At 40.3% G+C, this 13,074-nt stretch overlaps 2 protein-coding genes across 2 annotated transcripts in view; both read right to left on the minus strand.

Moving 5' to 3' along the window:
* The window catches only part of LOC311120521 (uncharacterized protein), a gene marked incomplete at its 3' end in the record, with an annotated part of 53,307 nt that overhangs the window by 13,409 nt on the left and 26,824 nt on the right, over positions 1-13,074 (minus strand). The window lies entirely within an intron of this gene.
* LOC311120565 (uncharacterized protein) lies at positions 962-5,966 on the minus strand. The gene is made up of 2 exons (XM_084195155.1): positions 5,447-5,966; positions 962-2,135 (listed from the first exon to the last, which is right to left on the minus strand). The coding sequence occupies exons 1-2, from the start codon at positions 5,757-5,759 to the stop codon at positions 1,360-1,362; spliced, it is 1,089 nt and encodes a 362-aa protein (XP_084051281.1). The 5' UTR covers positions 5,760-5,966; the 3' UTR covers positions 962-1,359.

Consider the following 13,074-nt stretch of genomic DNA (forward strand, 5'->3'; position numbering starts at 1 on the left):
GTTGTTGTTGAAAAAGCTTCCCGTCCCGTCCACTAGATTACACGTAGCTAAAGCAAGAAACATCACTTGAAAGAGTCACATCGTCATCTGCTGACTGGAGTGGGCAACACAGTTTGGAAAAATATTCATATCATTCTGGCAAACAATGTCATAAGAAATTATGTATATGAATCCTGGATTGCAGATGCTATGTATTGGCCATTGAGAGGCTTTCAAGCCACGGGTCGGCCATATGGCACTCGCCAGTAGGAGCAGTCCTCCACAGCATAGTAATGAATGAAATTACATGTATTCAAGTATTTTTTGATGTAGTGGGGACAGTTACATTAGAACTCTCAAAACAAATACTTTAAGGCATTTTTTAAAATAGTGGTTTTCATTTTTTATTTGTATGATTAGCTCACAGAATATAATTTAAAAGTATGCATTAAGGTGTCTGTAATTGAATAAATGTGTCAAAAACGAATGTAGACATGAATAAATGCAATTATATCGCTTCCAAAATAGTTATTGACACAAACCAGTGCGCCTGGCACGTACTACCACACCCCGTTCAAAGGCACTTACAGTATCTGGCCACAACTGTATATCATTCATTTGAAAATGGATGTAGCAATAGCAGATTGCCCCTTTAAAGACAAAATCTATTCCCTTAAAGTCACACTCTGTAAGATACAAATGTCAGCATGAGCCACCAACACAAATATAAACAATGGAGAAAACAGCAGATAGACCACTTGATGATGTGTAGTGCTCGAGGAATGACACGCAGATAAACACACACAGAAAGAAAACACAGAGTTTGAAAATGATAATTTAATCACAGAGTATTGTAGTATCTAAACAGTTTATGACTTTGCTGACGTTTGCAAATGGTATGTTAGAGGAAGTTGACTCAGCTTGCGGAAGCATCTGGAAAGCATTACTATAGAGGCCCCCTAAAACAGAGGAAGTCTGTTATGTGGAGGCCTGGGATTGGTCTGTGGGAAAACCACCCATATTATGTTACATATTATAAATACCATGGTTGAAACAAAGGACGGGGAGAATATAACATATTAGAGATTGGGTCAGTTGTTCTCCAGATGTCTGCAGGAGTCTGTAAATTGACGCTGAAATCTTTGATGTAATAAACCATTATAATCAAGGACAGTGTCAGCGGATTTCTTGTCATCACAGCATAATTAGCATCGTTATCTCGACACTACAGTATCTACATTCAAACTGACAAACTCTACTTTCAAACTGACATCCTCCATATTCAGTTCAGGTGTTTAAATAAAAAAAACATACAAATGTATTTTGGAATGCGCTTTATACAATTTGATTTCATGTGCCGTTAAACAAAAGCACAATTTCTCAGTCAAAAATATGAGACAAGTGTGGGAGCAGTATGTGTGTTCTCTCATGAACTTTTAGTCCATTTGACGTGTTATATTCCTTTCCACACTGGGAGCAGTGGTAAGGCCTCTTTCCTGTGTGTGTTATCTCATGGTCTTTCAGGTGCCCTAACTGGGTAAATATCTTTCCACACTGGGAGCATTCATAACGTTTCTCTCTGGTGTGGATTCTTTCATGCTCCTTCAGTTGCTGAAACCAGGTAAATTTCATTCCACAGTGGGAGCAGTGAAAAGGCTTCTCCCGTGTATGTCTTTTCTCATGCATTTTCAGGTACTCTAAATTCGTAAAACTCTTTTCACAATGTGAACAGTGGAAAGGCTTTTCTACAGAATGTGTTTGCTCATGCTTTTTAAGGGACCCTGATAGGGAAACACTTTTTCCACACTGGCAACAGTGGAAAGGCTTCTCTCCTGTGTGTGTCCTCTCATGTGATTTCAAATTCCCTAACTGAGAAAATCTCGTTTTACACTGGGAGCATTGATAGGGCTTCTCTCCTGTGTGTGTCCGCTCATGTAATTTCAATTGCCCTGATACAGAAAATCTTTTTCCACACTGGGAGCACTGGTAGGGCTTCTCTTCTGTGTGTATTCTCTCATGCTTTTTCAATTGCCCTGATACAGAAAATCTCTTTCCACACTGGGAGCAGGGGTGTCGTCTTGCTGGTTTGGAAGTCTCTGGGTCTGGTTCCCCTGAAGGACTCTTCCCTCTGTCAGAGTGAGAGTCTAGTCTCTCTCCTGCCAAAGACAGACAGTATTTAGTCAACAGAGAGACCTGGGCCCATATTCACAAAGCGTCTCATAGTAGGATGTTGATCTAGGATCAGGTCCATACAATCTAATTCATTATTATATAAAAGTCAATACTGATGCTAGTACAGCACTCTTACTCTGAGACGCTGTGTGGATTCGAGCCCTGAATGAAACCTCCACATGATCAAACTGCCTTCTTTAATAGGTTTAATACAGACTAGATCCCTCAATAACCGGAGGTCATTTAAAAATTAAAAAACATTTAATCCACAATGATCAAATGAACAAAAATGATCAGGCATGGTCTTGATTCTGTCCTCTTAATCATTTGAAAAGAAACTGAAAATGTCAACCAAAATGTCATGAAATCAGACATGAGTTGTAATTATAGGATATATGATGCGGTAGCAGAGTTCCATCAGATCAGTCCGTCTTACCTTACAGCTAAAATATTAAGGACCTAATAACACCATTCAGATTTTAAAAACAAATGACACAGAGCTTCAATACTATTTGTAAGATTTCGAATAATATCAAAATCAACCCTTTTGTCTTGATCAATGACCAAGATATGCGTGTCTCACGGTAGGGTGGGGTATGCAGAAAGGGTCAATTTTGAGGACCTCTACCTCCTGAATGTTTTGGCATGTCAAACATCCTTCCTTCCGATTAAGTTTCTATGTGAGAATTGCCAGTTTTTCTGTAAACACCATGTTCTGCAGATTGTACTTTTAAGACGGTCCCTTTGCCAAAAGTGCAAACATTCCCCCATTGAAACCAATAGTCACTTTTTGAAAACGGAATGGAATGGCCAAAATGTAGGGTGTAGCTTAATCGCTACCTTAATCTGATTCTAGACATATCACTCTCATCATCCTATGACCTTCATTGAAGAGGTATTGACGAGCGAACTCCCAAATATCAAACAAGTATCTGATGCAGGGGTCTCCAACAGCTCATAGCTCGCCAAACAATTCCGAAAGTAAATGCAATTTTTCATGTGTTCCATCGCAAACTGTCATAAACAAATCTCACAAGTATCCGACACAAGCTCCCAGCTACTATCTAATCAAAGGCTTTTTCTACGTGCCATTTGAACACAGGACTGATGGTTGCTGATAATTGGCCTCTGTACAACTATGTAGATATTCCATTTTAAAAAATCAGCCGTTTCCAGCTACAATAGCCATTTACAACATGATTGTCTACACTGTATTTCTGATCAATTTGATGTTATTTTAATGGACAAAAAAAATGATTTTCTTTAGAAAACAAGGAAATGTCTAAGTGACCCAAACTTTTGAATGGTAGTGTATATTGACAGAAAACATACTGCACTACTTTCTCTTGTACACTAAGGACCACGGGAAGAGTTGACAACATAGTGCACTACATTCTCTTGTACACTAAGGACCACGGGAAGAGTTGACAACATAGTGCACTACTTTCTCTTGTACACTAAAGACCACAGGAAAAGTTGACAACATAGTGCACTACTTTCTCTTGTACACTAAGGACCAGAGGAAGAGTTGACAACATAGTGCACTACTTTCTCTTGTACACTAAGGACCACAGGAAAAGTTGACAACATAGTGCACTACTTTCTCTTGTACACTAAGGACATGGGGAATAGTTGCAGGGGAGAGGAGCAGTGGCATATATTCATGTATGCCAAGGGAAGCCAGGCTTTCCCAAAAAACATACAATCATTTATCTTTTGTCCCTCTGTGTTTCCTTCACTTCGCAAGAGGCTGAATGTATCTCACCGGAGAAAGCATCAGAGCAAGCGAAACAGCGCCCCTCTATCTCTGTATGGGTAGGCCATCTATCTGATGCTGTCGGGTCCGAAAGAGTATGACATTGTTGCCGCCCATAGCATTGAATGCAAGTGAAACCAGCGAGCATTTGTCCTCACTTGATTTAAAAAAAGTATAAAATAATAGCCAATCAGCGTTGAGCTAAACTGAGTGAGCTCAACTGTGAATGGTCCTGGCGCACCAATAAAAAGTGTCAAGGAAGCCAGTTTGAATTTGTCTTCACTCCAATCAAATCGCATCAAGAGAAATACATAATTGACAGACAAATGTTCTGTTCTTGTTGCATCTCGTTGTGTTGTTGTCCTCCGGTGGTTAGCTAGCTAGCTAAAATTGGCCCTTTCCTAAATTAGCCATCGATGGAGATAGGGATTTGTGGTTTTACTTAATTCTCTGTACTGGCCAATGATTATAACGTCGATTCTGATCCAACAATTAATTTATACATTGTGCCCCTGGCCTGAGAGGATGAAAGTTCAATATGTAGCTAGATGTAGAAGGCTAATGTTAACTCGCTAACATTGCCCATGAAAGGAAGTTAGGCTAGCGAGCAAGCATTTTAGCCAGGTAGCCTAGGACAACAAACAAATAAAAACATGTACTGTATTAAAGAGTGCTAGACCATTTAGTCTACATGAAAGAGAGGAGGATGGCATTGGCGTTTCTCTACAAGTAGGGTGAGTCAACATGTTTTTTCTACTTGCACGAACGCATGCACACAGAAATCAGAAACATGGACAGCCACATGATATTTAGCTTACGTTGACTGGACTAAATCGTTTTTGGTATCTTTTAGTTGTCACTGTATTAGACTAAACATAGGTGATTTGATGATGTTGAAATGTTGAAGTTGAAATGGTGCTGGAATAGTGGAGGCAGCTCCTGTTTTCTTTGCGACTTGCGGTAACTCTCTGTCGTTCTAAATCAATAGTTGTTTAGTGGTACAAAAATGTCGGAAACGTTAACTTGGTTGACCATGCTGTAGGTCATGTAACTGTTTGTTACATGCAATATGCTTTGTGGACTTCACCAGACAGAGGTTGCTCTCCGGTTTTGTGATGAAACAAAGGTGTGGTTGAATTTATTCTGCCACTGTCTTCTTATTGTCTCTGCCTTTAGGCCTATATATATATATCACGGTCCCGAGGCATATGAACTAACAGGTTATAGAGCAAACAACGCAATTATCACAACACATAGGTTGTAATATGGCTTTTCCCCCCCTGGTTCCCCCAGTGATTTTACCCACGCACCGCTCCTGGAGATTAGAAGAGAATAAAGAATGTGCCTAATTGAAAGCTAGAAGAAGAAAAAGAGTAGCTACCGACATGTTTCATTTTTTAAAGTAGCTCTCATGCTTGAAAAGGTTGGAGACCCCTGATCTACCGTGAAAACAAATTGTAGAACTGCAGTAGAATGCCATTTTAATAGCACACATTAGTTCAACAACTGCAGTGTGCCCCTGTTTAAGATTGAACTCACTGGTGTTAATCAGATCTCCAGTCTCCTCTTCTTCTTCTTCCAATGTGACAGTCATCTCCCCCTCCTCCTTCATTTCAAAACGTTCTTCCTCTTCTTTCAATGCACCAGTCATCTCCTCCTCTTTCACTCCGAAAGCTTCTTCCTCTACCGTAACATCCTGTTCTTCTTCTTTCACTGTGATAGCTTCCTCCACTTCCTCTTCTTTCACAGTAAATTCTTCTTCTTTCACGTAAATGTTCAGCGCGGGAGTTTCTTTCTCCGTCCAACAGACCTCATTTTCTTTAGCAGGGGGAGAGTAACTTAGTGAGCTCATAGTAGGGGACGTGAGCTAGCTAGCTAGTTAGCATTAGCGACTAACCTAGTGCTGGGCTAACTGAACAAGCCAGATAGCTGACAACGTAAATATGAAATTAAATGGATTAACTAGTACATACATATACAGTGTGTTTAAAACACTGAGGTTAATATACACAAAAATGGTCCAAATAGCTTCAATGTTTTGGTTTTATGTTTGCTAGCGAGTTACCGAGATGGTGGTTGTTGTTGTTGTTGTTGTTGAAGAAGAAGCGTCCCGTCCACTAGATTTTACGTCACGCAAGAATCATCACCTGAAAGACTCACATCGCCATCTGCTGACTGGAGTGGGAAACGCAGTTTAACAAACAAAAACAATTCTCGCAAACAATGTCAAAACAAATAATTGTAAAAAATAACCAGATATGTTTTCTCTTACTTCTTACAGATAATAATTTCCTCTACGCAGATGTAGAAGCTGAATATTATTGTGGTTAGTGGTGCGCGGGTCAGCTGATTGTTCACCCGCAATTGAAAATAACCCATCCCCAACCGCAACAGCCCGATTATATGTGATAAAGTGGACATCTGAGGCACGTACACGACCCTAACTCGCTAATATAGGAAATACGCTGTAGACTACAGTCAGAGACTGCGGAATAATTTATTTATTTTTTACAGGGGGTGCAGGATATTTTTTTACCTGATTTAGATGTTTCTGCTTATAATTCTCGACATTTTGGTAGGGTATTTGTTAGTCATCTTGTCTATAATTAGATACATGCAGCTTCTCTTCTGTCATTATGTTGCCCTAGAAGGCTAAATAAACCCTTGCTCACCAGAATAATGTCACACATCGATAGAATGAATGCTTCAATCTAGTTTGAATCGGTAACGTTTTCTCTGTCATCTCTGCTTCTTTCGCGGAGCAAAGACGTTTAGGGACTTGGAGAAAATGCAATAAAATTTTAAAAAACGGGAAAGATTTTCTCTGCATCATTTCCAAATGCCATCAGTTTGACCGGTTGTAAGGACATAGAAAGCTGTGAAAACGAGCCAACATGTTTCTGCTAAGATTGCAGTTCGGCTAGGATGCATATTTTATGTGCTTGAAATACTAATCAGCTTTTATGATGCTGATAAAGATAGTACCTCTACAGGTGGTATCTAATTGTGCATTCGCATTCTCTCAAGATGTTGAAATAAATAAATCATTTTTCTCCACTCCTGTTCCCGAGTAAGAATTTAGCCTACATTTGGTGTTTCATTTTACTGCAAGAAATGCTTAATTCTGCAGGAAGTAATATTAAGGCTATGTGAGAGGTTATAGACCTACAGTCAGTGTCCAGATTTCAGTTAACATTTAACACATCTGAACAGAAGGCTACAATTCCCTTGATGTGCCATAGTCCTATTTAACGTCCACATCTTGTGACTGTCGAATTTGTATAACACCTGACAATAATCACACTGCTATCATCCTCTTTTATCCCTTCACCCAGCCTGGTCTCATAGACTAAACGTAACATAGTAAATGTAAATCCGTGACACTCAAATCAGTATGATATGCTATGTATGGTATGGTTACTTAAGGCACAAACAAAAGTAGAATGATTGGTCGTATAACATGAATGTCTAGCAACCCAAAGGTTGCGAGTTCGAATCTCATCATGGACAACTTTTGCATTTTAGCTAATTAGCAACTTTTCAACTACTTACTACTTTACAGCTACTTTGCTTAGTTACTTAGCATGTTAGCTAACCCTTCCCCTCACCCTAACCTTAACCCTTTAACCTATCTCCTAAACTTATTATTACAAATGCCATATGGCTTCAGCTTATCGTAGGAGTTAACGTGCCACAAAAAAATCTGACCCTTGGTTCCTGAAAAGACGTAGTCGAATGTGATTCCCAAGCTTGCCAGTAGCCAATGCTAACGTTTCAGCATAATGAAGGCTCTTTCTCATAATAAAGTGCAACTGGATTATTTCGCAATAACGACATCTTTCTAATTATAACACGATCTTTCTCATAATAACAAGAACTTTTTCCTAGTAATGTTATCATTCATTTACTGAATTATTTCAGAATAACGTGATCTTATCTCATAATAATTATATAAAAAAATCTCAGTGGCAGCAATATGCCACCGTAAAAAATCATACTGGTTTGGTGGAATGACCCACATATTTTGTTATTTTGAAATTATTATTGAGTTGTTTTGGGTCATTCCTAAGATGCTGTGGCTTTTCTATCCCCAGGAAAATCACTTCTTATTTAGTGTAAAATGTGGATTCCAAAAGGCTTTAAATACAAGGTCAGGTGTCCTTTACCTTAACAACACAAAAATATGGATCTTGAAAGGGAATTTTAGGCATTTTGAACACTTTTTTTCAGTGGATGTAGGCGTTTTTGCCATGTCCCCGGGTGTTATTCATCAACTTCCACGAGAAATATAAGCCTTAAAATAATAACACATTTAAAATCTCTCTTCATTATTTTATAGTCCTAGTTAAATTCTCTCTCATCAATAACGTTTTTTTTCATGATTATTGTATTTATTATTATTTTATTTAAGATTTTCTGTGTGTCCCTGATATCACTTTCCACCCGGTTAGTTTGTTGTATTTCTCCATTTAAGAAAACGACCCCTTTCTATAAACAATGTAATTAACCCTCCCGTTGTCCTAGGGTCAAAATGACCCGCCACTGTGTTGAACCAACTTTATTTAATTTTTATATTTTTGGGATCATTTGTGAGAAGGAGGCAGTGATACTTTCTTTAAAGTCTCACTGCCTCCTTCTCACAAATGATACCAAAAATATAACAATTAAATAAAGTTGGTTCAACACAGTGGCGGGTCATTTTGACCCTAGGACAACGGGAGGGTTAAACATTTCCAAACCGCGTTACCCAACCCAGTCAGCAGATGGCAATGTAAGTCTTTCAAGTGATGTTTCTTGCGTGATGTGTAATCTAGTGGACGGGACGCTTCAACAACACGGCTACTGATTCAGCCATTTTTGTAGATTTTTGGGAAATGGGAGGAAGACAGAAGTGTGATGATGTGAGGGCATAAGAATGGCATTTGTCTCATGAATACAAACCAAGTAAACGTATAAGTCTACATGCTCTCTTGAGAACCTTGATGATCACGAAATGGAGTCAATCAGCAGCGGTGAGCGCTCTGAAGTTGAGCCAGACCGGGATGAAGTGGGCCTACCTGCGACGACAGGTAGGGTATTTTGCCCAGAAATGATTTTGGACAGGTGGGAGTGAGATTTTTGGAAAGAATGGATTCCTGCTTTTTGTTGACCCATACGTTGTTTCAAGCTGGGTAAAGGACAAACTGGGAATGGTTACATCTGTGAAAGTTTCGAGAAGTGGAATTGTTTAGATTTTTTGTGCATCCTCTGCCCAGAGGAAGCGGGCGCTTTGTGTCACGCGACTTAGGGCTCAACCTGTGTTTTGCTTTGCTCTCCAGAGCAGGACGCCGCTCAAAGGGGTGATCAGTGGGGTAGCGTTGAGTGTAGAGCTGGATCAAATAAAAAATGGTATTCCTGGTGTTTGTGACACCCGCCGTTTGGTGAGACGTAGACCCAGTGGCCATGGCGAGACTGAGAATACCCTGTCTTATTGAACTTTGACCTGATAAGGTCAGGTTAAGTTATATTTGCTATTCTGTGATTCCGAACCCGCTACGGTACTTTAGGTGCCAAGGAATCGGACATGTTGCAGCAGTGCGTAGAAGGGAGATCCCAGGATGTGATAAATGTGCAGGAGGGCATAGTCAAAGGGAGAGTACAGTAAGGATAGAGAAAGCACTGTGTCAACTGTAGGGGGCGCCCTTGAGAGAGAGACGGGTTGAGATTGCCAGAGTTTGAGTGGGGCAGAAAGTTTCCTATGCTGAGGCAGTGAAGAGAGTAGAGGATAGCCCAAGGGTGAGTGACTAGACTGGGAGCCCCCCAGTGAGTAGGCCTGAAGAGAGAGATCCAGAGAGGATGTGTTTTAGTAAGGTTGGTTTTCTTGCGTTCAATGCTATGGTAATTAACTGTACTGCACAGATGGAAAGGAAGTCGCAGATTTATAAAAGTAGTAGCAGCAGAAAATTGGGAGTGAAAGATTTTATGGCAGAAAAGTTATATGAGGTGTTGAAAGAAGGAGTCCTGTTCTCCCAGGCCAGTGGCCAGGAGTAGGAACATTTAGTGAAATGTAGTGGTATAACAAGCTGACCAAACCAGCTCAGAGCGTTGATTTTGTCTTTCCCACCAGATGCGTCATGACACGCAGGTTAAAATATCAAAACCAACTGTGAATCAACTATATAATTTGGAGACAGGTCGAAACACACATGAAACATTCATGGACATTTAGCTAGCTTGCTGTTGCTAGCTAATTTGTCCTGGGAGATAAACATCGGGCTGTTATTTTACTTGAAATGCATATGGTCCTTTTTTTGGCTGGATCTTTGTTGAATTTTGACCCATTTTGAGTCATTCAAAATCGTGTGTTCTCTACTCCGACAATTGATCCACAGATATAAGGGGGAAAATATATATATATATTTTTTAAACCCCTAGAGTTGATTGACCTAAACATCAATCTAAGTAACATTTAAAAAAAATCCCAATCAAAATCCGCCTATTGCAGCCTTTCGCATCTGCGGTGAAAGTTGGCAGAGCGGTGTTTGTCAGACCATGAGACATCCCGAAAATCGGTCTTAAAACGTACACTACGGGTCAAAAGTTTTAGAACACCTACTCATTCAAGGGTTTCTCTTAATTTTTAAAAACTATTTTCTACATTGTAGAATAATAGTGAAGACATCAACACTATGAAATAACACATATGGAATCATGTAGTAACCAAAAAAGTGTTAAACAAATCAAAATATATGTTATATTTGAGAATCTTCAAATAGCCACCCTTTGCCTTCATGACAGCTTTGCAAACTCTTGTCATTCTCTCAACCACCTTCACCTGGAATGCTTTTCCAACAGTCTTGAAGGAGTTCCCACATGGCTGAGCACTTGTTGGCTGCTTTTCCTTCACTCTGCGGTCCGACTCATCCCAAACCATCTCAATTTGGTTGAGGTTGGGGATTGTGGAGGCCATGTCATCTGATGCAGCACTCCATCACTCCCCTTCTTGGTAAAATAGCCCTTACACAGCCTGGAGGTGTGTTGGGTCATTGTCCTGTTGAAAAACAAATGATAGTCCCACTAAGCCCAAACCAGATGGGATGGCGTATCGCTGCAGAATGCTGTGGTAGCCATGCTGGTTAAGTGTACCTTGAATTCTAAATAAACCACAGACAGTGTCACCAGCAAAGCACCCCCGCACCGTAACACCTCCTCCATGCTTTACAGTGGGAACTACACATGTGGAGATCATCCGTTCACCTACTCTGCATCTCACAAAGACACAGTGGTTGGAACCAAAAATCTCAAATTTGGACTCCAGATCAAAGGACACATTTCCACCGGTCTAATGTCCACTGCTCGTGTTTCTTGGCCCAATCAAGTCTCTTCTTCTTATTGGTGTCCTTTAGTAGTGGTTTCTTTCCAGCAATTCGACCATGAAGGCCTGATTCACACAGTCCCCTCTGAACAGTTGATGTTGAGATGTGTCTGTTTCTTGAACTCTGTGAAGCATTTATTTGGGCTGGTAACTCTAATGAACTTATCCTCTGCAGCAGACGTAACTCTGGGTCTTCCATTCCTGTGGCGGTCCTCATGAGAGCCAGTTTCATCACAGCGCTTGATGGTTTTTGCAACTGGACTTGAAGAAACGTTCAAAGTTCTCGACATTTTCCAGATTGACTGTCCTTCATGTCTTAAAGTAATGATGGACTGTCGTTACTCTTTGCTTATTTGAGCTGTTCTTGCCATAATATGGACTTGGTCTTTTACCAAATAGGGCTATCTTCTGTATACACCCCTACCTTGTCACAACACAACTGATTGGCTCAAACGCATTTAGAAGGAAAGAAATTCCACAAATTAACTTTTAAGAAGGCACACCTGTTAATTGAATTGTATTCCAGGTGACTACCTCATGAAGCTGGTTGAGAGAATGCCAAGAGTGTGCAAAGCTGTCATGAAGGCAAAGGGTGGCTACTTTGAATAATCTCAAATGTGTATAGGTGCAGGGTTAGATGGTGGTGCAATTTACGTTGTTCACATTCCCCTTTTCCCTTTTTTTGTTCGTTACCAAAATGTGCAATCCGCACTCCGACCAGCAATGCACAATACAGCGTCTAGTCTGCCGGAAAGAAACACAAAAGAAGAAGAAACCTCAGTAGCTAACTAGCTAACATAAAACCAAAACATTGAAGCTCTGTTGACCATTTTGTTTTTATTAACATCAGTGTTTTAAACACACTGTCGGTGTCTTTACTAGTTACTCCATTTAATATTTACGTTGTAAGTCAGCGAGCTGGTTAAATTAGCCTAGCACTAGGCTAGTCGCTAATGCTAACTAGCTAGCTAACGTCCTCGACCATGAGCTCACTAAGCTACTGGGGGTGTGGGGGTGCTGAAGAAGAGGAGGTCTGCTGGATGGAGAAAGAAGCTCTGGGGCTGAATATAGTCGTGAAAGAGTTAGAGGAGGATATAACAGTGAAAGAGGAGGAGATGACTGTCACAGTCAAAGAAGAAGATAAAGAAGCTTTCAGAATGAAAGAAGAAGAGGAGGAGAGGACTGTCACAGTGAAAGAAGAGGAAGAACCTTTCAGTGTGAAGGAGGAGGATGTTTCAGTGAAAGAAGAAGACGTTTTTGGAGTGAAAGAGGAGGAAGCTTTGAGAGTGAAAGAGGAGGGGATGACTGTCACAGTGAAAGAGGAGGAGATTGGAGATCTGATTAATACCGGTGAGTGCTGTCTTAAAAACAGGGGCACAAACTATGCAGTTATTGACCCAATGTGTTGTTTTAAATAGGCATTCTACTCAAGTTATACACTCAAATAATGTTGTTCTGTACTGTAGGAATTGTAAAAGCTACTAAGACTGGGGGCAACAAACAAAACGTTAACGATTGATCAAATGCTTCCCATTAGGCTATATTTTTCACATGTAAACATCTCTATCTCTATCTGTAGTGCTTTGTTCAGTCTCAATACTCAATACTTTTTTTTTAAGAGCATGTGTCAAACTCATCCCACGATTGTCTGCGGGTTTTCGCTCCTGCCTTGTACTTAATTGATGAATTAAGGCCACTGATTAGTAAGGAACTCCCCTCATCTGGTTGTCTAGGTCTTCATTGAAAGGAGAAACCAAAAACCAGCAGACACTAGGCCCTCCATGGTGTGAATTTGACACCCCTGTCCTAGAGG

This window comes from Coregonus lavaretus, assembly GCF_964263955.1.
Source record: "Coregonus lavaretus genome assembly, contig: HAP1_SCAFFOLD_47, whole genome shotgun sequence".
Lineage (NCBI taxonomy): Eukaryota > Metazoa > Chordata > Actinopteri > Salmoniformes > Salmonidae > Coregonus > Coregonus lavaretus.